This window comes from Aethalodelphis obliquidens, unplaced genomic scaffold (genome assembly GCF_003676395.1).
Source record: "Aethalodelphis obliquidens isolate GAN/ISIS:26980383/991018 unplaced genomic scaffold, ASM367639v1 scaffold8, whole genome shotgun sequence".
Classification (NCBI taxonomy): Eukaryota; Metazoa; Chordata; class Mammalia; order Artiodactyla; family Delphinidae; genus Aethalodelphis; species Aethalodelphis obliquidens.
The window spans coordinates 42,178,392-42,206,309 of record NW_020837952.1 but is presented as its reverse complement, the minus strand read 5'-3'; the positions used below and the strand labels follow the sequence as shown (position 1 = coordinate 42,206,309).

General features: G+C 35.4%; 1 protein-coding gene across 4 annotated transcripts; it reads right to left on the bottom strand.

Annotated features, from left to right (window-relative positions):
• Nucleotides 1-567: 567 nt before the first annotated feature.
• TMPO (thymopoietin) lies at nt 568-27,894 on the bottom strand. 4 transcript variants are annotated; one of them, XM_027107253.1, is made up of 9 exons: nt 27,365-27,893; nt 21,195-21,321; nt 18,796-18,954; nt 13,289-13,386; nt 5,447-5,566; nt 5,252-5,347; nt 4,726-4,836; nt 3,607-3,695; nt 568-2,825 (listed from the first exon to the last, which is right to left on the bottom strand). In XM_027107253.1, the coding sequence occupies exons 1-9, from the start codon at nt 27,641-27,643 to the stop codon at nt 2,540-2,542; spliced, it is 1,365 nt and encodes a 454-aa protein (XP_026963054.1). In that variant the 5' UTR covers nt 27,644-27,893; the 3' UTR covers nt 568-2,539. The 4 variants fall into 4 exon arrangements, with proteins under 4 accessions (XP_026963054.1, XP_026963056.1, XP_026963057.1 ...); XM_027107255.1 differs by lacking the exons at nt 5,252-5,347; nt 5,447-5,566 and having other exon boundaries at nt 27,365-27,888; XM_027107256.1 differs by lacking the exons at nt 4,726-4,836; nt 5,252-5,347; nt 5,447-5,566 and having other exon boundaries at nt 27,365-27,889.
• Nucleotides 27,895-27,918: the final 24 nt, after the last annotated feature.

The window sequence follows — 27,918 nt, the reverse complement described above, 5'->3', positions numbered from 1 at the left end:
ATCTAGCACACAGTAAGCATGCAATAAAGCATACTTTATTGTTATTTTAAGCCTTTGATGCTACTTGCTTTCTAATTAATTACAGTGTACATATTACCTTGAGAATCACTAATTTAAATAAAATCACCTTTGGGGGACACATGAATGATGGAGAGAGAAAAGCATTTTCAACTTGTGAACACAGCTCCGTGATGAATATATGGCAGCAACATCTTTGCTTAGTCTCAAAGCAAGACTAACGATCATGAGCGCCATAGATGAGTACGAAGTCAGGAAAACTGATGGAAAAAAGGAATGTAGACTGAAAAGTATTAGTTGCTATACTGTAGAAAGTGAGAGAGGTGCCTCTGAGAGCTTCCCTACAACATTCTGTGAGTATAATGCCTATACACTGCTTACCTAGGAACAAGAGAGGACCAGATTACTACAATGATTAGAAGCAAAACATAAAGGAGTAGACCGAAAAGAGAACTAAAATTCAACAATCCATAAATCTCACATACAAAACGTTATCAGGAAACCTTACAGTTTGTGCTATTTGAAAAGTATTTATTGCAATGACAAAACTAGAGGTTAATTACTTTTTTATTATTGAATTAAATTGTAAAGTCTACATCTACAAGTTTAATCAGGAAGAAATGCTTTGCATTTACATCAAGGACACATTTATTCTAGTGGAAGAAAACAGACACAGACAAAAGACCAAGTACACATTTAAAAAATTAAAAAAAGACTACGCGTTTTACCTGGTCCTACTTTGCTATTTTGGACCATACCTTTCCTATTAGAAAATTGATCTCATGTACATATTAAGTCTGATTTATCTTCCCACATTTCTGAACATTAAATGCAGTTTCTCACAATTTCTAATTATAAACGAAAGATTGAAAGCAATATGGGAATCAAAGTTTAAAAACAAAAAAAGTAAAAGTAGACTGCTATCACTGTATAGAGGCAACGCTGAATAAAATGTGCTCCCTCTGTGGCTCATCTCAAAACACTTTTACTTGGAGAGGCAAGCATTTCTGATCTAGGAGTAAGTTTCCCACTGCCTTTGCAGAGACGAGACCTACGAATATTTCTGGTCAACTGCAAAGTGAAAAATGTCTACAAAATATCTAAAAGCTAAATATCAGACTATGGCTGATGCAAATCAAACTTGTGTGTTGGTCTAAATATACATCTTCAGCTTTTCCTTTTTAAAAAGTATCTTTTTTATTTCAGAAGATATTTTTAAAAAACTTACATTTTTAATGTGCTTTACTGTCAATGACTGTAAAGTTGAAACTCACATGATTCAATTGAAATTTTTGTTTTACTTGATTCTACTGAAATTTCAATTACCTACTACTTTACCGAACAAAGTTATACATGAGGTAAGTTTTAGCTAAAAAAAAATTAATCAACCACAAAGATAAACATTTCAAAAGTAAACAAAAATCATAATGCCCGCCTCAATTTCAGAGTTTAAAAATTTATGTATTAACTATTGAGTATCCAAGGAAAGTTTATTATGTAGTTTAAAAGCACATACTTTTTGCTTTTAAAAGCACATACTTTCAAATCAAATTAAGTTGGGAAATATAGGGCAAAAAAAACTTGGCAAAATGCATTTTTGGTAACAGAAGATAATTCAGTAATGAATCCAAATGGAACCTAAGACTGGTGTTTAAAATTTCTAACTTCTAAACACACACACACACCTATTTATCTAAAAAATATTTTGGTAATGGATTGATAGAATAAATGTTTTGCTTTAAATAAAAAGTACAAGTTTCCAATTATAGCCTTATAGCTAGCTAAACAGTCTTTAAAAACATGTACAGCCAGCTAACAGTTCTCTAAAACATGTGTAAGTTGCACTGATAAATCCCTGCTAAAAATCAACTGCATTTAAATGGGTCTTACCGAAGTAGGACATTCACAATACTAGATATCTTTTAAAAAGTGAGTACAATAGGGCTACAACAATAACATTATTACTATTAATAAAAGTTACAGAAGAGATTATCACTGTACTTTTCCCCATAAACACCATCAAACTTTGTTGCAGTCAGCAAAACTACAATCTCAAGTTACTTTTTCTCTTACTGAATTTCACGTTTCACATGTCTCTAGTTTTTATTCAGCAGAGAATAATTCTTAAAATCTTTTCTGTAAGAATTCAAAGTATTTAAATGTGTAGCTTCACATTATACTACCACGTTTTGCCCTTCTTGTTTCCCAAATACACAAAAACAATATACATTTTTTCCTCAAAAAAGAAATAAGATGTCCACATTAAAAAAATAAAGCCTACAAAAAAGTTCCAGAGCTAAAAAAGATTATTCATATGGCACGAAGTGATCTCCTACTAGTCCGAAGTCCAAAACATTGAATGAAGTCCATTTATATATATCTTGCTTGCTTTTCAATGGAATACTACATTTACTGAGGTGAAATCACATTTTTTTTTGTTCTTGAGTCAAGTGTACACAGATTTTTTTAATACAGTTATTAAAAATAGGAGACCAAGCTGAATGTGCCAAAGAGATATCATTCAGTTGACTTTTTTAGAGTCATTAGAAAGAAACTTATAGAATGGATTTCCTTGGTTGGTTTCCATAGCTTGATAGACCAAAAACAAAAAAAAGGCTACGACAACGAAGAGCAAAATTTTTATCCACATGGGAATGGAGCGTCCCTTTTTCGTCTTTTCTGACTTGACATCTGCCAAGGGAAGATACTTAGGAATATATTTAGACGAAAAAGATTCCTCCATCCTGAAATCACTGAGTTCTAATGGCCGGCCGGCAGCCCCTTTGATTGGTCTGCGGCAACTAGCACTGTTGGGAGTGAAAGGAGGAAGAGAAAAACAACTATTAGATAAAGTCATAACTTAAATAACATAAAATGACATTATTACTCCTAATTCCAAACACATTCCTTGAGGTAACAGTAGAAAATTGTCATATAATATCAACAGTGAGATCAGTCAACCTATTTAAAAACTTCTATACATTTTTCATTTAAAGAGTTAGATTTGTATCTTTTATTAGAAAATAATATTCAGAGTATTATAAATATTCACTAAATTTGCCTTCTTAAAGGTTTTTCAAGCTAATATATTTAGGGGATAAGAGGAAAAAAATAAGGTAGTTTGGTTGTGATTCCTTCAGTCAGGAAACAATTCAACAGATATCTAAAAGCAGTCTTTTCAATTAGAAAAGAGAGACTCTCAGGAATAAAACAGATTTCCTTCTTACCAGGTTTCAGTTTAGATTTAAAAATAAGAATTAATAGTAGGTAAATGATTTATTTACAACCTTTCAGCTTAACAAAGTTAATTTTGAAACTGACTCAACTTTCAAGAATATGAACTAGTTAGTGCTTAGAAGAATTAAAGTGCTCCCAAAAAGAACAGTTTACTTATGAGAGCAGAGGTACAGTAATTTTGTGAAGAATTAAAAATTAGAATTCATTTATGTATGTATATATAAAATAATTATGTTGTATACCCTAAATATATAGTTTAATGTGTCAATATACCTCAATAAAGGTGGGAACAAATAAATAAAAATGCCTTAATTGAATACACTAAATAATTGTTTCAGTGTATCTGAATACCTAATTCCTGTTGGTGTAGCTGCTTCAAAGGGAAACATTTCCTTAAGAATATCCCTTTCTACTCTTCTTTCCTCTGTTTTTTCTCCCACCTAATAAGAAACAAACAAACAAAAAAACAACCAGAAGTTAAAATTTAGTGTAAATATGCAATAATTAGAACATAATTTTAAACAGAAGCTTTGGAGAACAGAATGCACTTAAATCTATCCAACTTTTACAACTGCCATTTCTGAATTCATTATTGCTTAATTATCCATACATTTCCATGGCTCTCTTCAAATTTCCTCAGTGTGAAGATATGTTCATGTTGTAATGGGGGGGGGCACATATTCAAGTAAGTTAAAAACAAAAAAAACAAAAAATAAAATTTTTTTCTTTCTTTCTAGTATAGCTAATATGGCAGTGTAAGTTCCCTCCAATGCTTTTCATTGACATTAAAAGTACATTGTTTCTTCCTCTTAATTTTGTAATAAAATAAATGATCAAATATAGAAGATATCAAATTAAGATGGATCTTTTAACAAATTTTAGTATATGCTTTTAACTAGAGAGTCAATCCAATCTTCCTAATTTAAGAAACATAAAATAATTTTTTAAACAACCTGATTGCTTTGCTAAATTACCTTTATGCCCAGATCAAAATAATCTTTGCTAAAGAATCATTAAAATTATAATGTATCCATGCAGTTAGTACTTTAAAGCTTAATTTTACAGGAGTTAATCAATTCAAGTATAATACAAAGTCACTTTAAAGTCCCATTATCTGACCTTTCAATGAAAGGTAGTAAGTATAGCTTCCCCCACAGCCCAAGTAACACTTTCCACTCACGTCCATTTTAACAAAGAGAACATATTACAAGCAGCACACAAATGAGCACTCCCTTGAAAACTGGAACTTAAAGAGGCACACAGTAGTAGCAAGAGGATAGTATTAGCATGTCATACGATATTACTTTCCATTGTCACTAATAAAGTATGTCTTTAAGATAATATATGCACATAAATAGACACACACACCCCCACCCAACAAAGCTCTGCTCCCTCCCACTCCAAAAAACAAATAAATATTTCTTCATTAAAAGATCAATGATAGCATCGATCTAAATTTTATTCATTTACTTCAGCTCTTGTCAATGGTTTCTTTGGTGTTCTTCTGGGTATGTCTGAGAATTCAGTGATTGGCAGAATAGGAGCTGCATGCTTGAAATTTCCAGTCACCCTATTGACAACCTGCCAAGATTCAAATTATTCAGACTCAGAATTATCCAAACATAACAAAGACACGTTAAAAGAAAAAATGATAGTCGATTTCTCTAATATTTGAAACTTTCCCTTAATAAAAATTTAGGCATAAGAACCTAGAAATACATTAGTGTTTCATATGTGAAGGAAGCCTTATTATTCTTTAAACATGTTAGCAAAAAAGTATCCTTATAACACTAAGTATTCTTGCACAATGAATTATATATATATTAAAGTGGCTACACTGAAAACTTCTAAAATTCAGAATTATATGGGGAAAATGAGCTTAAAATATGTTTAAAAACATGTGTTTGAGGTTTGCCAAAATTCGCCACCTCCCCAATTCTAAGTAAAGGATAATTGACAAAGAATACCACTTGTATAGTTTATGAAACATATTTACTAAAGTTTCGTTGCTTGAAGCCATTATAGTTTCAGCTATGGGAGTACTCTCTGAAATTATTGCACCATCTATACGAAAATGTTCTGAAGTTTCCACCTGTTAGTTTGAAAACAAAACAAAAACAATAAATATAAAATAACCACTAAAACCCTGCCAATCTGAGAACCCCATTCTAAGCAATAAGCCTTGCATCACCCTTTTCCTCGGAGTTCTTCTCGACCCTCTCGTAGATTCCCTAGTTAATGCCTGCAGAGGTCCGCCTTTTGAAGATCCACTTGTCCATTCAGTCTCAGTTACTCCAGCTTGAGAATAGCTCTATTCAAGCATCAACACATTAAAAAGTCATATTCTAATATCAAACACCTTAATAATGATGGCCATATTAGCATACTGAGAATCCATGAAAAGTTTCCAAATGCCAGCATTTGAAAATAATGCTATGCCCTCAAACTATTTCAAATGTATTGACTGAATAGATACGTAGGCATAAGAAAACACTTAAAATATGGTAAAATACATTAGAGTCCAACTATAGGAGCTCACATATTATGATAAAAGTGAGAGGGGAAAAAAGACATCAATTTATCACTGGCTCCTTTTGTGACTTGCTGTTTACTATCTGGCTCCAGTATCACAGCTGCATCTCTAGCTGTCTAAACAAAAAAGCAGGCTGATCATGACTTGTAAGATAGTCATTTGTTATATAAAACAAGTCAGTTTCCTTTTAAAACAAAATACAAATTTTGTAATTGTTAGCACAGATTAAACATTATTCTTGTCGTGCGGTTAGGACTATTTAAATAGAATCAGTTTCAATAATCTATACACAGCTATCTGACTTAAAAGTTCCCAGGTGTCAAACTCATCTTAGAAACAGGTAATAAAATTGAGCAGCAACAAAAACTTGATGGTCATCTTTTTTTGTGAACAGGCAAGCCTAAAATGTCGCTGCCAGGACTCAGTGCCACTCACTCCTCACTACTGAAAAAAAAAGAAAAAATGGTAATAGGGATAGACCACTGTCCATTTCCAGTCCCAGATTTATTTCTCCTTGGAAAAGTCGACTGATTTTTCCTCATTTAAAAAATAATTTAGCAGTCCTCACATAACTATTTGAAAAGCACTAGACTAGTGCTTCTACCTGAAGCTTTTGTTAACATGCATATTCTGATTCAGTAGCTCCAGGGTGAGGCCTGAGATTCTACATTCCAAGGATCAAGTTATTCAACTTTTGAAACTTTTATTACCAGATGATTCTTTTAAATTCTTTTAACTAGAGGACATCCATCAATGATTAGTTATACTAGAATATGCTTATACTATCACTTTTGCTTTCAAGCTAATATTTTATGTAGATAACTGATGTTTTTATATCTAAGTTAGTGTCTATTAATTTTAAAGATAGACATATTTTACTCTTATCTCGGGACAAGAGCAGTCATCCAATAAGTACACTTATTTGGCTGGAAGCATTACTACCAAAACACCACAAGATACAGACATAGTTTCATACATCTGGTTTTGTATTTATCTATATTTGGAACTGACTTTATAAGAGTTTCCCCTTTGACTCACAATCTGAATCTCTGGGTTTCTTTTCCAGCTATCAATTAGGAAAAATTTGCTGAATGCAAACATTGTTAGTCAAAAGACAAATTTGTAAACAAATTACATACACATATAATAGATGCTTATTAATAAATTCCTGATTATTTGAGTAGAAGGGAACACTAGTTTTAATCTTAAATTCTCAATCCCGGTGGCACAGTATCATCTGGGAAGCTTTTAAAAAATACCAAGTGCCCCAACCCCACCCTAGACCAATTAAGTCAGAATCTCTTCTAGACCGGCCTGGGCTTAATTAAATTTTGTAGCTCCTGAAGGGATTCTGATGTGCAGCCAGGGTTGAGAATAATGTAACTGACTTATGATGCGTCTCAAAGCCAAGTATTTTTTTCAAACTACTTCCAACACTGCTTCCTCTTTAATAATCAATTGCTCAATGCCAATAAAAACAATGAGAGTATTTAAAAAATATTCTAGTTTGATAGTCTACCTGGTATTATCAATGTATACTCAGTATTTAAAAACTCCTCAAAGAATTAAAAAGAACATTACTTTAAAAGGCTAATAAAGTTATCAGTTATGCAACTAATACAATATAAAGCCTAGATATTTGACCTACGTCCATGAAGGTAAGGAGGGGGGAAGAAGAGACATACTTTTCCCTTAAAATTGGTTATCTACCAAATTCCAGGACTTTCCATTTGTTATGTTTTATTCTGAATAAATAACTGAAATAATCTCTTCATCAAAAATTTTACCAAACATCTATTGAAACTATTACACTTAATACAAAAAAAAGTTTACATTTTAATTAGTTATCTTTGAAATTAAAGGCCAAGTTCCATTTTAAATTTTCTCCCATGGAAGAAAACACAAGAAATTCATTGGTTGCCTGTGGAAATAGCTGGGAACAGGGGTAGGATGGACACTTTTAACTATAAATCATTTATGCTTTCTTTTGCTCAGGTTTATTAAATTCTTTGGTTGAGGACTGTCAACCAATTTTATTAGTTCTTGCCTATCATCTAATTTAGAATTAATCATCTGCACAGAAAACTATCTTTCATACAACCAGAAAAGATACCTTGAAGACTGAAAAAAAATTTTTCTACCAGAATTCACTATGCAACAAGTGACTCTGAGAAGAAAATATAAATAAAAAACATAATTACAATTCAGTGTTATAACTACTTAGAGTCTAAGATGGACCAAGCAATTATTGACTGAAAAGAAAAACTCATTGCTACATAAAATTAGTAATGCGACTGCTATATGCTCTGTGGTCAAAATAAGGACTGTAGTGTCACCTATTTTCAGCAAGATGTTCTATAGAAAGTCCTCAATTTATCATGGAGACAACAGGAGGAAGAAACAAAATAACCCTATCAGGTAAAAAGTTATTCAGAAGACATCAGGCAGTTGAGGCACATGAGAATGCAGGAGCTGGGTTATTAAAGGAGGCTATAAATCTCATTCAGTAAAAATATAAGCTTTAACTAGGTTATAAAAAAATAATCAAGATAATTAAAAGCCACCTTACTTTAATGAACTATTAATTTAAGTAAAACATGACCAATATGGTTATTCATATTAACTTTTATTTTTTTAAAAAACAGCATCATATTCCTCCATTAGAGAAAGGTACTCCCATACATTACTTGTGGGAATGTGAAATGCTTCAACTCTTACACAGGGCAATTTGCTAACATCTAGCAAAATTACCCAGCAATTCCTCTTCTAGATTTCCTGAAGATAAACTGGCTAAAACATGAAACAACACAGGTAAAAAGGCTGTTCACTGGTGTACCTTTGCATTATTCAGAATAGCACATAACTGAATAATCAATAACAAAAAATCAAAATATCCATCAAAAAGAAACTGGCTGAATAAATTACAGTAAATCCATAAAATGCAATACCATGCAGTGGTATAAAGCAATGAGGAAGAAGGCTATACTATATCTTGACATGATCTCAGGATAAGTGTTTAGATTAAAAACAGAAAAATAGAGATGTGCAATGTAGGCTGTCTTTCATATATGGAGGGGAGCATAAATAAATATATAAATCTATTATTTACTTATATTTTCAAAAAGAAACAAAATATAAACCGAAACTTAATAAAAATAGTAACCTATGGATAGAAGGAACAAAGATAGAAGCCAGATTTCTGACTCTTCTTTTGCCCAAATAAAGCCACATATATATTCTCAAAAATTAAAAAATAAATATGAAAGAAAAAAATTCTTTCAAGTGACTTTAAGCACAGTATTTTGATTTTATATCCTTAACATAAGAAAAACTGCCCCCCCATCTGAAGATACAATTAGCAGCTTTACTATTAGTAGTAATACTGTTATTTAAAAACATATATATAGTGAAAATTACATAAGAAACAATATTATTTTAAGAACCAAGATACTCAGCATAAGAGAAAAGTGATACAAGTGTGACACCTAGAAATTAGCCTGCATTCATAAATTTGAGGAATTCATGACCTATCTTCTCTTTCTAAAAAGTAAGTACTCCTAGCTTTACCTACTGAAAAAGCCTAGAACAATGACAACCCAGTAGGAATGAACACACTAGTATCCAGGCTGTAGGTAGCTTCCAAATAATACTTTCTATTAAAAGGATAAGGGGTTCTTAAGAAAAATGACTGACTTGATAAGAGGCCGGAAATATACAGCCCAGGACTTCTTATTGTGCCAGCAAACAAGAAAGTATCAAAGACAAATGGGGTCACTAAAAGGATACAGGAATCAACTCAACTCAATTCAGTAACTTGAATGTGAAAAAAGAATAATGACTGCAATTGATCATAAATCAAATATATAAAAACCACAGTAGTAAAAAGATATTATTGATCGTTTTTCAAAATGACTAAAGCACTTTAACTTGATAACTGGCAAATAAAAGGCATGTAAGCATTTATCCTGGCTCTCCTATATGAATTTTATTTCAAGGTAACTAGGCAATTCACAAGGGAAAGTTCTTTATAAAAGAATTCCAGTTACAGATGTAAAGGAATCAGAGAATTCCTAGATCCATTATTTCATTTGAAGTAATGAAATAACGTATCTAGGAATTAATCATAATGGCTGTCATAACCATTAAATGAAAGGGCGATGTGGAACTTTATAACGGATGAATTAGGCTTTCAACGCCTGAACCTATTACTAATTAATTTTAGCATCATCAAAAGGACATCATGTGTCTCTGAAATGATGCAATGTGAAGGCCACAACGCCATTTGTGAAGTATTCTTGTCAAAGTAACTGAACTTAAATCTAACCAACCCCTTAGATCTGTGCTGTACAAAATGATAGCTACTAGCCACGTGTAGTTATTTAAATTTAAATAACATAAAATCAAAATTTTAGTTTCTCAGCCATACAAGTCACATTCCAAGTATTAAGTGGCTACTTAATGAACAGCAGATATACAACAATTTCATCATCACAGAAAGGTCTATTGCACAGCCCCACTATAGTTCTAACTCCCAGTCTACAGGAAATCCAGGGTATGAAAGAGCAAATTAAACGACCCTTGAAGAAGCAATCTGCCAAATACACAATGTGAGAAATATTATAGAGAACTAACCTGGTTTCTTCACCAAATAAACGGAGGGACGGAAAACCGTTTTAGTGGAAATAGCTACAGACTTAAAAGACAAAACAAGGGCTTCCCAGGTGGCACAGTGGTTAAGAATTCGCCTGCCAATGCAGTGGACACAGGTTCAAGCCCTAGTCCGGGAAGATTCCACATGCCGCAGAGCAACTAAGCCCGTGAGCCACAACTACTGAGCCCAAGGGCCACAACTACTGAAGCCCGTGCGCTCTAGGGCCTGCGTGCCACAACTACTGAGCCTGCATGCTCCAACTACTGAAGCCCGTGTGTCTAGAGCCCATGCTTCACAACAAGAGAAGCCACCGCGATGAGAAGCCCGTGCACCGCAACGAAGAGTAGCCCCCGCTCGCCACAACTAGAGAAAGCCCACACGCAGCAATGAAGACTCAATGCAGCTAAAATTAAATAAATTTATTAATTAAAAAAAAGACAAAACAAAATCAAAAACACCAAATGATATGTGGAGTTTATATGGAACCTGATTTGAATAATTCAATCATAAAAGAGACATTTCTGAAACTGGAGATTATTGTATGGAGAATGTATAAAGCTTTGAACACAGATATGAAAGATTTTATACACACACACAATGCCACTATCACTCCAAATAAAATTAATAATTCTTTCATATCTAACATATATATCTAATATATATAAATAAAAAACAGCTCCAGGGCTTCCCTGGTGGCGCAGTGGTTGGGAGTCCACCTGCTGATGCAGGGAACACGGGTTCGTGCCCCGGTCCGGGAGGATCCCACATGCTGCGGAGCGGCTGGGCCCGTGAGCCATGGCTGCTGAGTCTGTGCGTCCAGAGCCTGTGCAAAAAAAACAAAAACCAAAAAAAACCCCCAAAAAACAAAAAAAACACAAAAATCAGCTCCAATCTTTTCGAGATATATACTGAAATTTTAATGTGTGAAATGAGATGATGGCAGAGATTTGTTTTAATATACTTCAGCAACAAACAACAAAACCAAAGGAATTAAAAACGCCGCAGGGTGCAGGTGAAGATAAAATAAAACTGGCAGAACGTTGACAGCTGTTGAGGTTCTGTGACTGAAGGGTCAGTAAACTCTTCCCTTTACTCTTCCATATGACTTAAATTTTGTGGGACTTCCTTGGTGGTCCAGTGGTTAAGAATCCACCTGAATGCAGGGGCCACAGGTTTGAGCCCTAGTCTGGAAAGATCCCACATGCCGCGGAGCAACTAAGCCCGTGCGCCACAACTACTGAGCCTGCGCTCTAGAGCCCACGAGCCACAACTACTGAAGCCTGTGCGCCCAGAGCCCATGCTCCGCAACAAGAGAAGCCACCACGATGAGAAGCCTGTGCACCGCAACGAAGAGTAGCCCCGCTCGCTGAAACTAGAGAAAGCCTGTGGGCAGCAATGAAGACCTAATAAAGCCAAAAATAAATAAATTTATTTAAAAAAAAAAAGAACCTGCCTTCCAACGCAGGGGACATGGGTTCAATCCCTCAGGGAACTAAGATCCCAAATGCCACATGCCACAACTAGAGAAGAAGCCTGCACGCCGCCAAGAAGAGCCAGTGCAGCCAAAATTAAAAAAAAAAAAATTTGTATAATAAGGCCGTTGTCTAATCCTGCCTCTCATCTCCTAAATCTACTCTCTCCTTTGACTATTTATCCTGTCCCTCAGTTTAGATTCCTCAGGTCAAACAATTACACCTTAAACCATATTTAAAACCATTTTCCCACCCTCCTTTTAACCTCTTATCTGACAAGTCAATGCATTCTTGCTAGCACTATACCATCTTGCCTACATAAAATGGACCAAGATTCTCCATGTCTGTCCATTTCAGTGTCCTTCACCAGATTTTCCTAGTTTCTCTTGCTCTGTTATTTCCTTATTCTTTGGTGTGCCCCTGCAGCTCTTCCCTGGCAACACCAGATAAAAAGACAACAAAATATTTATTCCAGTTTTTGGTTCAATATTAAACCAAATCTTCTTTCATTCAAAGCTCTATATATTCTCCATACAGTCACCAAGCTCATTTCTAACAAATAGTTCTGAAATTCAACTTAACTACATCAAACTAAGAAAGACACATGGCTTAAGAAATCAAGAATACTTCCACTGATGATGTGCGACTTTAAAATGACAAAGAGAAAATGGAAAAGATAAATAGCCAACTAGACAAATCTTCCAGCTGGACAGAAAAAGGGTAAGGAAAATGACTCTAGGGATAGCTGACTTGTAAATCGTCAGCCAAATCAATGCTTGATTAGTCAATAATTTGTTCGCTGTAAACTGAGTTCATTATTCCTGTGCTTATTTTCCCCTTAGTTTCCTACATTTTCCTTTTGGAAAACTGCATCTTGCCTCACCCATAAAAAGGTGAATTTTTGTCTAGAATAAGGAAAGAAAACAGTGTGGTCTTAGGATCAGACTAGCTTCAGAGTTGAGGGAAAAGCCACAGAATTATTATAAGACAGGCAAAAATAAAAGCAAAGTCAAAAATCTAGAGACAAAGACACAAATATAAAACCATTCCCCTGTTTTTTATTATATCAGAATTGCTTAGGTATTTCCACCTTTTAAAATATGTCTCTTAAAAAGCAGTATGACTGGCTCTGAACTATGCTTAGCATAGAGTCAAACACAAATGAGACATTTATTAAACACTTGCTTTTGCAGTAAACACAGGCTACACTACTGACAAAACACACAAAGTTTAGATTTCTAGTGCCATTTAATGAATGCTTTATCGAGTGTGCTGGATTTTGGGTGTCAACTATGAACTAAAGGCAGGGACCAGGCACATCAGTGTTGTCAGAAGATTACTTATACCTGAATACAGCGACCATAAAGCTAAAGATACCTGATTGTGCTCAACTCTTCTTTGCTTGAGTGTTACCGGAGTCTTTGCTCTGCCCTTTAGTGGTTCTCTCTTCTCAAGCTTGAGCTCTATTTTAGAGTCTGGAAATAACATCGGAGAAATCATTACTCTCTGAGACACACAATAAACTACAATGTCATCCTAACATTACTCTGGAACCCTGGTTTTTCGGCACACTGATACATAAAATAAGTCTGTATATTAGTACTACCTCAACAGACCCAAACTTGTCAACTGCAATTTGTCTTTAAAAACTTTTCTTTTCCATTTTTATTTCATTCCATTTTGTTTATCTCCCCCACTCCTTAATATGATTACCACTTCTTCCTGTTTATTCTTTCTTTTTTCTGGGACTAATAGCCTGAAACAAAGTAAAAACCCATGGAGGCTTTTCACTGAAAACAATTAGGAAGTGGGAAAAGTACATTAGAATACATAGTTGTTACCATTCTTTTGTCCATACAGTGCATTTTTACTACATAAACAAAGGTTAGTTATTAAATTAAAATTTAGAATATGGAAGGGAAAAAGCTATAGAGAATTTTAAGACTGAAAAAAACTTGTATGGTATCAAGCCACTAACAACAATAAGTACAATGACGTTTATACATAAGTGCATTTTAGAAGTCTGTCCTTTTTTGATGTGACTATAAAAACCCTGGGTACAACTGAAGAGGTATGGAAGAAACTTGTTCACAGAAAAGTACAACCAACCACAGGTCACTTCTCCTCAGCCTCCCCCATAATAAAGTACCATTTCTTGGAAGAGAAGCTAGTGCATGTATATTATAGCAAATCACCATGATGGTTATTACCATAACAACTCAAGTACGTATCTCTTTTATCATAGGCTTCAATATCCCATTCTCCTAGTTTTGATTTTATCACCATTTGAAGGGCCAGACTTTTCAAGAGACTTGATAAAAATTTTAGTTAGCTTCTACATTTTTGTGGCCATTTATCATAGTATAGCAAAATTAATGTCAGTTGTCACTTCTAAAACTTCTATTACCAAAAAGTTACTTTCTTATGACACAGAAATGGAGTCAACTCTTAAACAAAAGCTTAGTTTTGCATGAATTCAATGCAGTTGTGCTAAAAAGTAGTCAAGATAGTTATGTGTCTTGCTAAATATCTAGCCTAGTACCAGTCAGTCCAGTCTACTTGCAAGTTTCCCAAAAATAAACAGTGATTTTTTCACCATGTTAGTTCAAATAGTTCCATCTTTATTTAGGATTAAGGTATCAATTCCATCCCCCACTTCCCAGTAATTCTATTAATGGCTCTATTATCTATGGGACAATCTTCAGCATTATAAAGTCTTACGTTAACTCAGAACCTAAGAATCAGAAAGCAAAAAGAACCCAGTAGTAGTTGAGCAGAAATTGATTAAACAAATAAGATATCTGGTTACAGAATAATTCCTCTTACAAACTTAAATTCCAATAGCCAATAAAAACATGGTCCTCATCAACTATACTTCAATTAGAAAAAAAAAGACACCCCAAAACCATTGTCCTCAAATAGGGAAAAAAAAAAAACCCCAAACATTTAATAATAATTTGAATATGTTCAGCTAAACCACTGGAATGTCAAGTGAGTTTCAGTGATGAAATGGAAAAGGGATGTTGTTCATCCACAAATATCTAACTTGTTGCAACTCTAAGAATAAAACACACATACAACATGTTTGTGGAGACCACACAAAACTGTTCAAATTTAACAACTTTATTGAATTTGCAAAAGCATTCTACAGTAATACATTAAAAAAAAAATCACATAGTACTTAGTAGGTACATGTATACATGTACATTTCAGAAGACAAATAACAAATAGAATTACTCCCAGAAAGCTGCAAAGATGGATAGGTTAGTCTAAGAATATAGTAATGGCTGTAAGTCCCAAGGGACTATATTTTGTTTATAATTAATACTACTATTTTCCATAAAAATACAAAGAAATTCGATTATCAAGTGCCTCTACAGTTAGACTCTCTCATCTTACAATCATAGAAATGAAAACAGAGAATAATATATTGCTTTATATAGACACACAGAAACTGGGATATAGTAGGATTTCTTATGACTTAAAAAAAATAACTTAAATTTGCTTTTAGAATTTAGCTTAGATTAAGCCTAATCATACATGAATTACAACATACCTTAAAAGTGTTACTTATTAAAAAAAAAAGTCCCATCTTTCCTAATTCATCTGACTATAGTTTTACAGTGATGGTGAGAATGCACTATCCCAGAATACTATGGTCTAGAGCAGTATTTCTCAAAGTGTAGTCCACCAACTGCTTGCTACCAGTCCATGAAAAAACAAGGCATTTGCGCCAGAATGTAAATCAGCGCACTGTCTTTCCTCTACCAATAAAGTTTTACCACAAAAATAAAACCTGTCATTCATCTAGATTCAAATTCTGGTACACGCTTATCTTATCTGTGGATCAGTAACAGTTTGTAGACTGGCACTTTGAGTTGCACCGATTTGGACTATTACAAACGATACTGTAGATATCAGTAAAAAACAACACAAGTGAGAAAATAAGAGAAAATATGTAGACAAGTTCTGGAAAGTAATAAAATATTTAGTAATATTTAAAACCATGGAGACTCAACTTATAATCTAGTTAATGGAATTTTCTTAGTTTTGAAGAGTTGTAAAATCTTAAAATAGGAAAGACTGAACTATTTGAGAAAAAAATGCTATCTAGAAAAGCTTTAAACTGTTAGTATCAGGCTTTCTTTCTGTGCAACTAAAAAAAAAGGCAGATATATGTAGGCAATTACTTTTATACTAAAATTTAATTGGTAGAAGTTTGACACTTTGAAATTAGCCTATTCTGGAGACTAAAAAGACATTAGAAAATTCTGGCATAAGAGTACTTTAAATTCCTAGAAAAGCTGCCAAGTTCCCCATATCAAAGATAAGATAGATGTCTTTATTCTTAATTTTATTAGTGTTTTTTTCCACTCTTTTTAATTACTTTGAATACTTCTCTTCCAAATAATGTTCCGCCTTTAAAGGGAGTAACAGCCAGCTTATTCTTAGAAGCTGGATTAATTTTGCAATCTTTTAGCCAGAGATACCGGCGACCTAAAGTGGAAGATCCCATGGTATAAGCAGCCATTTTTATTTCATCAAAGGCAGCTTCACAAAGAAATGAGGCCGCATCATATGTTTTGCTTAGCATCCCAAGTGCCTGGTGCACGTGACTAGGATCTGAGCTAAGAATTTGTGCAGCCTGACTAATGTCTGTCTGCATAGCCCGAACTACAAAGGCAGTATGGGTTGCAATCTGCAATGCTGATGCTGCAGCTTCATACGTTCCACAAAGTGCTAAGTCCAACTGTTTATCACAGGACTCAGGGGAAGCTGCCTGAATACCTGCTGGTGGAGTGGCTTCAGAAATAAACCCTAGGATTTCATCATCTACTTTTGGAACTGATAATATCCGTGTTGCCTCTCTGGAAGAAATTGGATACTTGCATGCCAATGAAGGCAGCTGCCTGCCGATTTGCTGCCACTCCTCTTCAATTACTTTTAAAATAGATTCATGGAAGGGAAAAGATAGTTCGGGGGCATCTATTTTATCATGCTGTGATTGCTTAGACATTTCTATGCCTAAGGTAGTCAGTGAGTGAGAGACAACGGTTTTTGCAGAAGAAGACATCAGTTCGGATCCAGGTATATTTTGAAATGCCACAGAGGAACCTGAATCCTTTTCTTCTACTGACTTTTCACTGAGTCTAGGTAATTTTCGTGGAGGAGACAGGGATTCTGTTTCTCGAAAATTAGGTGCATCAATTCTCTTCCATATATTTTCTACATCCAGTGGGGGTGTAGAGCTAGAAGTCCCAGGCAAACTATCTACTCCACCCTGGACCAACAGAGAACTGACGTAATCTCTGATTGCCTTAGCCAGTGGTGGAGAAATTACTTGTGATCTCTCAGACTCTTCTAGTGCTCTCCTTTCACTGGAGAGAACTGACTGATCTGAAACATGGGACCTCTCAGTACATAATGGTTGAATTCCACTTTTCTCTCCACAGTAAATATTTTCTACTATGTCTTTATAGCAAGTACTGGTGGTTTCTTTAATCAGTGAAGGAGAAGCTGCAGCAGAGACCAACATGGCAGCGAGTTCATGCTGAGGAGATGTCGAAGAACTTTTCTCTAAACATCTATCATGGCTAGACTTGGAGGAAACAAACAAATTCCCTCCAGAAGCTAACTTCTGCATCTGTTCCCTGCCAGGCAAGGCTGTGGCAATAAGAGGTTCCCTAGGTGGGTCTCCCTTAGAAGAATGTACTTTCTTAGCTGCCTGTTGTTCAGTCCTGCCCAAAGGAGGACGGGTGGAGATTTCAGGAAAAGAAATACCCTGAAAAAATCCACCAGAGGGAGTAGTTGGAAGTTCAGAAAAAGGAAAAAAATCCCTAGTGGACTTCACTTTCTTGTGTTCTTTCTTCTTTCCTGTAGAGGCAAAAGAGGCAGGAAGTTTAAGCATTACTTGTGTTTAAGCTGATTCTATTCTTTGCCTCTTTGCTAATAACATAGTGCTGTTGAAGGAACATTCTGAACAACCAATTTGACAGACTGTGCCCTGGCAGGCAATGCTTATGGAGATATAAACAATTTGAGTCATTAAATAGTCATGAAATTAACAAACAAGTCATATGAATTAAAAATTTATAAGTGTCAAGTTGTTCTTAAAATAAATTTTAAAAGGTTGTTTATTTCATGTACTACTCGAAAAATATTTATATACCATGGCCAAATTTTCTTAAAATAGTCTACTAAAAACATGTCAAAATATTTACTATAAAGTTTTCTTGAAATCAGATCTTCTAGCAAAAACTATAAATTTAAATGCTTATCAATATGAGAACAGAGAAAACATGCCGTATGTAAATACTACTGCTACATATCAATTACGAGAAATAAATCAGACACATGTAATAAATCAGTAAGAGATCTTAATATAACAGAGTAAAGAAAAGCAAGTGATAAGATTTAGCATATCACTTACACAAATTTTTTTTCAAGTACAAGATAATACCATGTATTAGGCAGATGCATATGAAAAAGTATTTAAAATCAGGCTGGAAAGATAATCATCAAATTAATGATAGTGGTTGCTTCTCTGGAGATGATACTTAGAAAGGGATAACTGGGGAAACTTTGTCTCTACTTGTAATACTTTTTTCTCTTAGAAAGATGAAATTTGCAGCAAAAAAGACAGAGAGTGATTTTACGTGACAAAAAATTAGACATTTCTACTTTTCTGTTTCTTAGAATTCTCAACAAAAGGTATTTAAATCAAATTACTTGGAGGACTACTCTAATGATATGAACAAAATTTACATATATCTTGGTAATATTATTTAAAATTTTATCTTCTTCATGGTTACTGTATCTTATGGGTCTGAAAAAAATTTGATTTTTTTGATTATATACTTTATTAACATCATATAAAATTTTACCTTCTTCATTGTCACTGTATCTGTCAGAGTCATTACTTCCATTCTGTCTTGTATTTTCCACTGAAGAAGAAATTGCCGGCAGAGGAGTAGAAGATCTAGATTCTGTTCCTTGTTCCCTCAGTTTCAACAGCTTTTTCTCATATAGCTTCCTGGTTGTTCCTGTATTAAGGCAGAATTTGCTTTATTACTTGTATTGTCTTATTTAAGATCCAGCTCAGACATTAGCTTTAGAAACATTAAAGTGTTACTTCTCACTGTTTCCTTTTCTAAACTTAAATGCTTAAAAATACTACATAATGGATTCTTTTCTAAAATAGGTGTTTTTCTGGGATGTTAATAAATGATTATAACAATGGTTTTCTGGTTTTTTTTTTTTTTGTAGAATACATAATAGATTGATTTAAGTCTTACTATGGATAACCTATTGAAGAGCCATGTATGACTGAGTATCTCTGACTGAAAAGTTTTGAACTTTGTGAAATTTCTCTAGTACTAATAGTACTTGCCTTTGTAGAAAAATCATGTTTATAAACAGAGTGTACTCCTCTGAATTATTATGATTAAAATCCCACAACTCTAAGAGACTAATATGCCTATAAAGGCCATTTAGTTATGGGAAAAGTCCTAAAAGTCACATTTTTTAAAACTGAGTATCTCTGACACCTAGCACTGAGTAAATTTACGATGTTAAATCATATTTCAATATACTGCTGCAGTAAAAATGACCTTTTACGGAAAATGTGTGTTACAACGAGAAATGATTTGCAATTAGATAGCAAAGTAAAATTGATTATAAATAATTCAGTAACATTTCAATGACAATTTAAAACTAAAAATAGCTTTTACTTTCTGTTTTACACTAGCTATATGTCTTTCCCTGATTTCTATAAGATGAATAAAATGATAAACATATTTTTTAGAAACAATACGTATCTCAGAATGTTACAGATAAGTAGTCTTAAGATGAACAGCTGGGGAGGGGGAAATAAGGAGACGCTGGCCTTAAAATTTCAGTTACACAAGATGAATAAGTTCTAGAAATCTAAGTGTAGCTTGGGCTACAGTTAACAACACTGTATTACATCCTTGAAATTTGCTAGGAAGGTAGATCTTAAGTGCTCTCACCACACATACATGCATAAAAGAAAACTCTGAAGTGATGGATATGTTAATTAGCTTGATTATGGTGATCATTTCACAATGTACATGTATATTAAAACAGCACGTTGTACACCTTAAATGTACAACGTTTGTTTGTCAATTATACCTTAATAAAGCTGGGGAAAAAATAAACAAGTGGTATATCAACATGTAATTTAATGTATGTTAATACACAATACACAGTCTTCAGCACCTCCCTTTTGTAATTTTAAATGAAAAATATAAAAAGGGTATCAAATGTCTGTTGGTAATTATACTAATAGGCTTATTATCATCTCTTGGGAAGCCGTACATTAAATAAGACAAAAGAAAGACAATATTCTAAATTCTTATTTGCAACTACACCTATAGGTAAAAAACAACCCCCAAATCTACAGTACTCAAAAATTTACAGGGACTTCCTTGGTGGTCCAGTGGTTAAGCATCCGCCTTCCAATGCAGGGGACGTGGGTTCAATCCCTGAGCAGGGAAGTAAGATTCCACACGCTGTGGGGCAATTAAGCCCACGTGCCACAACTAGCGAGAAGCCCATGTGCTGCAACGAAAGCCCGTATGCCACAACGAAGATCCCACGTGCTGCAACTAAGACCTGATGCAGTCAATTAAAAAAAAAAATTTTTTTTTACACAACTTAGAAGATCAAATAGAACTTTCTCATCTTGAGGTTATTGCCAAGACCCTCCAAAATTAAGGCACAATCAGCCTTGCAAACTCACTGACTTAACAGTAACCAAATGATGAAAATCCAGGGTATTTACTTTTAAGTTTTCCTTTTCGGTTTGTTCTTTAGTTTTCAGTTTGTTCCTGAATTCCAATCAAAACAAGACTTTTTAATAGGTACTTTTAATGATAACTGAAAGTGGGTACTACGCTGGGAATTGAATAACTTGAGTTCTTTTAAGAAGTCTGTCACTAACTTACTGATTTGGATTAATTTGGCCAGCTATGTTACCTCAGATTTTCCTCAATTGTCATATAAGACCCATATGTCTCATCAAGTAGTATGACAATGGGCACAATACGAAACAATCTCAACAGAGGTAATCTTGGGGATTAATTAGTTCAATTCTCTCGTTTTATTTCCCTCATTTATATAGTTAGGGAAACTAAGGTCCTGGTCATATAAATGATTAATGACAGACTGGTCCTTAGAACGAAAACTCTACCTGCTAGACAAGAGGGGAAAACAGTGTGGGGTACTGCTTCATAAAAAGATATTTGAAATTTTATCAGCTTACCCACAATAGGACCAGGGTTCACTCCATATTTCACAAGCTGATCCAGAAGGTCTTCATTAGAGAGCTCGGTTACATCTAGATCATCTTTATCTTCTAGTCTGGGTTTATCAGTTTTCTTTGTGGCTTTCTGTAAAGGAAGTCCAGTTGTCATTTCCACATGAATTTTTAAATGTTCATTTATTGATACTATATAAATAACACTGCATACAATAAACATGCAAATTTACCTTCAAGTTAACTTATAGTAGAGCTTAGCAATTTGATTAAATTAAAAGCAACTTATTATTCAAAAGTATTTTCTAAGTTCAGCTGTAATTATACAAACCTAATAAGCCAAGCAAGTAACTCAAACTTTAGATATTACTGTTAAAACAGTCAATTTTGGTTAACTATCTAAAGAGGTGACGGCATCAAAAATTCAAAAGAGCAAAAAGTCTGAGTCTAAACATTTTCATCCAGATAACTGTAAATACAATTTACTACTGGTTTTTCTATAATCCTTGAAAGTTTAAATTAATCCAGGAAAGTTTAAGATTTTACCATAAAGGTTAATACATGTTATATATAAAAATGATTTATTTTAAACAAGCATATCAAAATTTAAGAAGCCCAAATGAATATTCTTCTTGTAATACAGTGACTTTAAAAGCCAGTTTTTGACTCATGAAGGAAGTCAGACTCTATGGCTACATATCACCTCTGACATGGCTTTGTTGCCACACATAGTCTATATGACCATTTCACTAAGACTAGCTGAAAAGCGTGGAACAAGCTTTGAGAAAAATTTTAAAGGCAGGTTTTAAAATAATTTAAGCAATGGCATTCTTTATTGGAAAAACTATATAAACTTCCAAGGTTAAACAGGGTAAGGGAGCAAAAGTATGGTTAGCTTTTAGGGTTGTGGCAAATAGCTTTACAAATGTCTCAGTAATCCCAGTAACCATCAGAGGACAATATAAACGGCTGTTTAAATAATGGCCACAAACATCAAAGTCAATGTAGGCCCAAATTACTGTTTAAGGCAGAAGAGTCAATACTGCATCCTAGAAATATTTTATGGAAAATAGCAAAAATCATAGAGCTGGGGACTTCCCTGGTGGTCCAGTGGCTAAGACTCCAGGCTCCCAATGCAGGGGGCCCGGGTTCGATCCCTGGTCAGGGAACTAGATCCCACATGCTGCAACTAAAGATCTTGCGTGCCCCAACTAAGACCCGGTGCAGCCAAATAAATAAATTAAAAAAAAAGAAAAAAAAATCATAGAGCTGTACGGGCTGTTTACTTTCCAGTGATGCTGAGGGGCAAAGAAAAATCAGGCATTATTTGTCATGTATTAGAATTTGTTTCTCAAGCAAATAAAAATGTGAAATACTTCATATAAAGAACATAATAAGAACAATGATGTCAACTCATGAGAAATCTTCAATACAATTTTTTAAATGTCTGTGAAAAGTTACCAAGGGTATTTTCAGAAGGCTTTAATATTGTACTAATGTAGGATCATTAAGCTCAAATCTTAAGCAACTCACACCTTGATGTCAAAATAGCTGCCCAGAGTCTAAGAGTTCTATATATCAAATCCTTGAATTCTTTAGAAAAGACTTCTTTTTTTTTTTAATCAAAGAGACCTAATCCTGTGACCTACTTGAATATTCCAAAAGTGTGGACAGGTTGGGAAGAAAAACCCCATTGTGTAACATAAATACTTTAAAGAAAAAAAAGCAGTCAGGTATAGATTACTTGTAGAAAAAAATCCCTCTAACCATAAGAATGTTCAAATCCTACTCCTATAACCAAACATCCAGGAATTTCAACTTCCTGAAGCAGCGTGAGGTTTTCAAGAAATAATCTGTCTTTGGCACTAACTACATTCTGCTTTTTATTAGTTATCTGTACATATGTTTTACCTTCTCCAGATGGTAAACTCCTTGAACAATAGTCCTTAAGCCTGGTTTGTTATCAAAACCTCAAAACTTTAGGAAAAGTTGCCTCTATTTTAAAAAGTCTTACCCCATTCTGAGTCCTAATATTGGGCCTGACAATCTGTATTTTGATGTACAGCTCAGGTGATTTTAGATGTAGCATTTAAGAGGGTAACACAAAGCAGGAGCACTGTCATATTGTATCCCAAGCAGCTAAAATTAAAGAGTGCCTGACACAGGAATAGGTATCTGATACATGTTTTGTTGAATGAATGAATCAAAGTGCCATCTGGTGAGGGGGAAATTAGCCACTTATTTTAAAAAACCAATTTCTTATTAAGAAAAAACAAAGATTTAGCATATCCAAGCAGGAAACCAACTCCCTCACATTTTCTTAAAACATATTGAAACTCTACAGCTGTACAAGGAAATTTTAAGTAAAGGCCAATAAACTGGCATAAGGTAAGTCAAATAGAGCAGGTGCTCATAACGGGCCACCTGAGTTTTATTTTTACGGAGAAAAGCTCCAGAAAAGTAATGCCATTCTATGAAATATCAAATTTAATAAGAATAAAAATTGGGAGTATACATATTTATCAAGCCAGCAGTTTCAACCAGGAAGAAGGAGCCATTAGTTGTAATGATTTCTGCCTCCAGAGAGCTTTGTTCCTTTAAGCAAATCATGTAATCTCTTAGTTTCCTTCGGTCAAAATACCAAGTACCAGCTACATGCCAGGCACTGTTCTCCAGTTTCTTCCCAACTACCAGATGATCTCTAATTTCTTTTTCAACTTTAAAATCCAAAAGTTCTGTGATATCACCTATGAACCACTCTTATTTAAATCTCTACCATTAGTAGCAAAGATGCTGAAGTATAACTAATTATTACTACAGAACAGATTCTATTGAGCATATATATACCAAATTGTGTTCTAAGTGCCTTATATGTATTAACTTATTGAATCCTAAAAATCCTATGCGATAGATACTAATATCCCCATTTTACAAGAGAGGAAACAAGTCCAAAGTTGTTCAGGTAACTCAGGCAATCTGCATACCCAGTTATATGGTAACATTTGAGCAGACTTTACGTACATATCACTTTCACAAACTTACCTCATCCACTTCTGAATACATTATGGTAGCACTGTATTGTTCTGGCGTTAAATAAAAACGACAAAATTCAGAAATCACATATTGTAATAGCTAACATGTGCTGTAGTTGCTGAGCACTAGACATCTTCACAAATGCAACCTCAAGTAATTCTCTAAGTTGCTATTAGATTATTCCTATTTCAGATGAAAACTGAGCATCTGATAGGCAATGCTCTTTGTTCGAGGTCATCTGAATAAGGGCAGAACTGGAATTTGAATCTATAATTCTGATTCAGAAGTCTGTATACTTTAACACCTTAGTGTAGAATATAGTGGTCAATTTATGATTTAACTTTTACTACCTAACACACTCTTTACTGTTCTGTTCCATGTCATTAAATATTTCCTGTTAAGAATTCATAATTCATCAGACCATTCAAGAATGCTATGCTCCAATGGATTCCAAACAGCTACACTGCTTTGCACCCTGAACGAAAAGGCAGACCATCAACTCTGTATGTAAATGTTTATTTTTGTGTTGACAATGCTGATAATTTCACCACTGGAAAATACTGGTTACCATCAAGATGCATAAAAAGCATAGAAATAAGAAAACTAAAAACTAAAACCAAATTTTGAACATGCAAATATTTTGCCCTATCACACCAAGTGTACCTGACCATGGCAATGGCTGAAATGAAACAATTTCTCCTTTAGTTAAAAATACTCTTCATAAACCCATGTTTAAATCGAAGGTATATGCTATGTCCTTGGCCAAATCCATGTTAATGTTTGTTTTAAAATGTTAAAAATTCACCATTTAAAAAAATCTGCCTTATCTGAAACTGTCAAACATAATTTGGCTTTCTCCTAGAGCATAAATATTCTTTAAGAAATGTGACTCTATATTGTTATTACACATAGGGCTAACAATGACTAGAACATAAAACACTGTACATATAAAAGGAGAATAATTTTATATACCAATTATTATAAATGGTCTAAGGTTGTCTTCTTATAAATTCAATATATTTTTTTCCTATGCCTGATAAAAAAATTTATCAGACTCCTTAGTTAAATTAGGACTCATTTTTACTTAATGTGATTTAAAGAGGAAAGTGACGTTAGTGACCAACTACCACTATTAGCTTTTTCAAGTTGTTGACACCACTGCACCCAACCCAGGGTACACTTTTTTGAGTTTTAAATACAGAAGGTAGAAAAAACTTAAAGCTGTCTTTGACACAGTTGATATCTATATGGATTCAAACATTGAGATACATGCTACTGGACATAGGAGGTTCTCTTAAAAAATTAACTATGGTGGTTGGCAGATCTGCAGAAATCAAACTCCTGTAGTTAAGAGCGCATGATAGGAACTCAAAAATGTTGGATAATTGAACTGAAATTAAAAAATTTTACATTCAGGTTCTTCTTACACCCCAAAGAACACAGGGTAGAGCGGGACATACACTCTTTGAAAAAGTTGAAGGAAAAACATCAAAACCGAGACAGCTGTTTCTGTCGACAGCGAATCATCATCAAAATAAGAATGAATAATCCTATCATAAACATACAACCAAATACTTCCACAGCTCAAGAATGATACATTTGCACAGGAGACCAACATAAGGTTCTATAGAAGACTTAAAAAAAATGTGCTGATTTAAATGGAAGATATTTCATTTTCAACCAAATTTTTACTAATAGTTTGAATATTACTTTTGTTTTCAGAGGGGTTGGGGAGAAACAGGTAAGGGATATACTTTATTTCAAAAATAAATTTCTTCTTATGGAGTACAGTGGCTTTCTTCAAATTCAAAAACAAGACATGAGAAACAAGAAGGTGCGATCCATCTTTTACTTAACAAACCAATATTTATTTGGCACTACTATGTGCCATGCATCGATTTAAGACATAAGGTTTTCAATTTCTCTAAAGCCCAGGCTAAGATTTAATTAAATCTACATGTGTCTATTATATCTTTCCTTCATTTCCATCTGGGTAGTCCAGAAAATACACTGGATAAATTTTTTAAAACTTAAGATAACTTTGAAAGAAACAGTCATTTTGAGTTATACTAGTAATCAGTACAACTCTAAACTCCACTTTCAATGTTTTACAAAGCATTGCACTTTACACCAGTCACTAGTTTTAACTACATTCTATTATGCTTTGTAGCCTGATAACCAGGCTGATTCATACTAATAGCACATAAAACCCCAGAGAAAACCCAACTATTCTCAAACGAAATATGCATTTGCTGGAGCCAATCTGAGTTTACCCGGGATTAGATATCCCAAATTGCAACAATGACAGAGCAGAATGTCATGAAATAAACATTTCTCCTGATTCCGAAGCTTCTCCTTTTTTCATGCAAATACACCAAAAGGAAAAACAACCCCCCAAACCCCTAAAACCCAAGCCCTAACTAGAATTTTTAAATATTTGAGCGTCTATGATAACCACTCAAAGGTGTATTTTAAAATGCTCGTTTAATTTTGAGTAACGCTGCCCCGCCAAAAGACGGCCTGCTGCTGGAAAGGAGTAACACAAACAAGAAAAACATAAACCGTTCAAAAAGCCCTCCATATGCAAAAAACATAAAAAGGCGGGAATTTCTTTATTTCAAATTTTGGTTAGGTATCAGTATGTCACAAATTGCCCTCCAGGGAGCGCTCTGAGACCCGGTTACTAGTCATTTCTGTTAATAAAGCGGGAAAACGCTCAAACGTAACCTGTAGCCGTTTCGAACTGACCCTCCTTAGGGCTTTCGAAAAGGGCAGGGAAGTCCCTGTTCAGCTGCCCACCTCCAGCGGCCGGGCGTCCAGGGACACAGAGCTGCCGGCGCGCGCCCATCACCCGCGCGCAACCCGAGAGCAAACGCCAACTTCACACCCCCCGACACACCGCGGCTAAAACGCGCGCCCCGCGGCCTTAACTTCGGGGAGCTCCTCTCCGGCGCCCTTCCCTCTCAGAGCCCGAGAGCCCGCGGCGAAGGGGCCGAGCCCGGCGTCCGCAGACCCAGAGGCCAGCCCCCCGGGCGGGTGAGGGAATAGCCCCGCCGCCGAGGGAGGGCTGCGCGCGCGCGAGGTGGGGGGGGGGCGCCCACCGCTAAACGCCTGCCTTTGTGGCCCCGGCCGTGCGTCCTTACCCTGCCGACGGCGGCGCGGCTGCGGCCCGCGGCGGCGGCCCCGGAGCCCAGGACCGGGGTAGGTTCGCGCTCTTCGTCGCTGGAAAAGTCCGGAGGCCCCTTGCTGTTGGCGCCGGCGGCGAGCGGCGGCCGGTTGCGCGCCGTGAGGTGCTGCAGGTAGAGCTGCACGTACACGTCTTTGCGCTGCTCCCCGGCCGGGAGCGTCACATTGTTGGCGACCAACTCACTCTTCAACTTCTCTTTCGTCAGGACCGAGGGGTCTTCCAGGAACTCCGGCATCTCGGCGGCGGCGAATCCCCTTCCCCGCAGCCGTTGCACCCGCCGCTCACGCCGGCGCGCTCGCTCCTTGCCCGGGGGGGGGGGGGTGGGGGGCCGCGCTACCGCCTCCGAGTCTCACAGCTCTCGGCCGGGACTTGCGCCACGGAGCACAGCGGAAACTCGCGCACACAAAGCCAAGCCAACGCCGGACACAAAAGCCCCTGCAGAACAAGCGGGGCCCAGTGCAGCCAAGCCAGGAGTCCGCACCAACCCCAGCGCACACCCCACGACCAAGC

Excerpts from the sequence above, each read along its gene's own strand:
- TMPO (XM_027107252.1), bottom strand. The coding sequence starts at position 27,643 with ATGCCGGAGTTCCTGGAAGACCCCTCGGTCCTGACGAAAGAGAAGTTG. Across the intron at positions 21,322-27,364 it reads GCCGCGCCGCCGTCGGCAGG|AAAGCCACAAAGAAAACTGA; the intron begins GTAAGGACGCAC and ends CTTCCTTTACAG. Across the intron at positions 17,786-18,795 it reads ATACAGTGACAATGAAGAAG|GAAAGAAGAAAGAACACAAG; the intron begins GTAAAATTTTAT and ends TTGCCTCTACAG.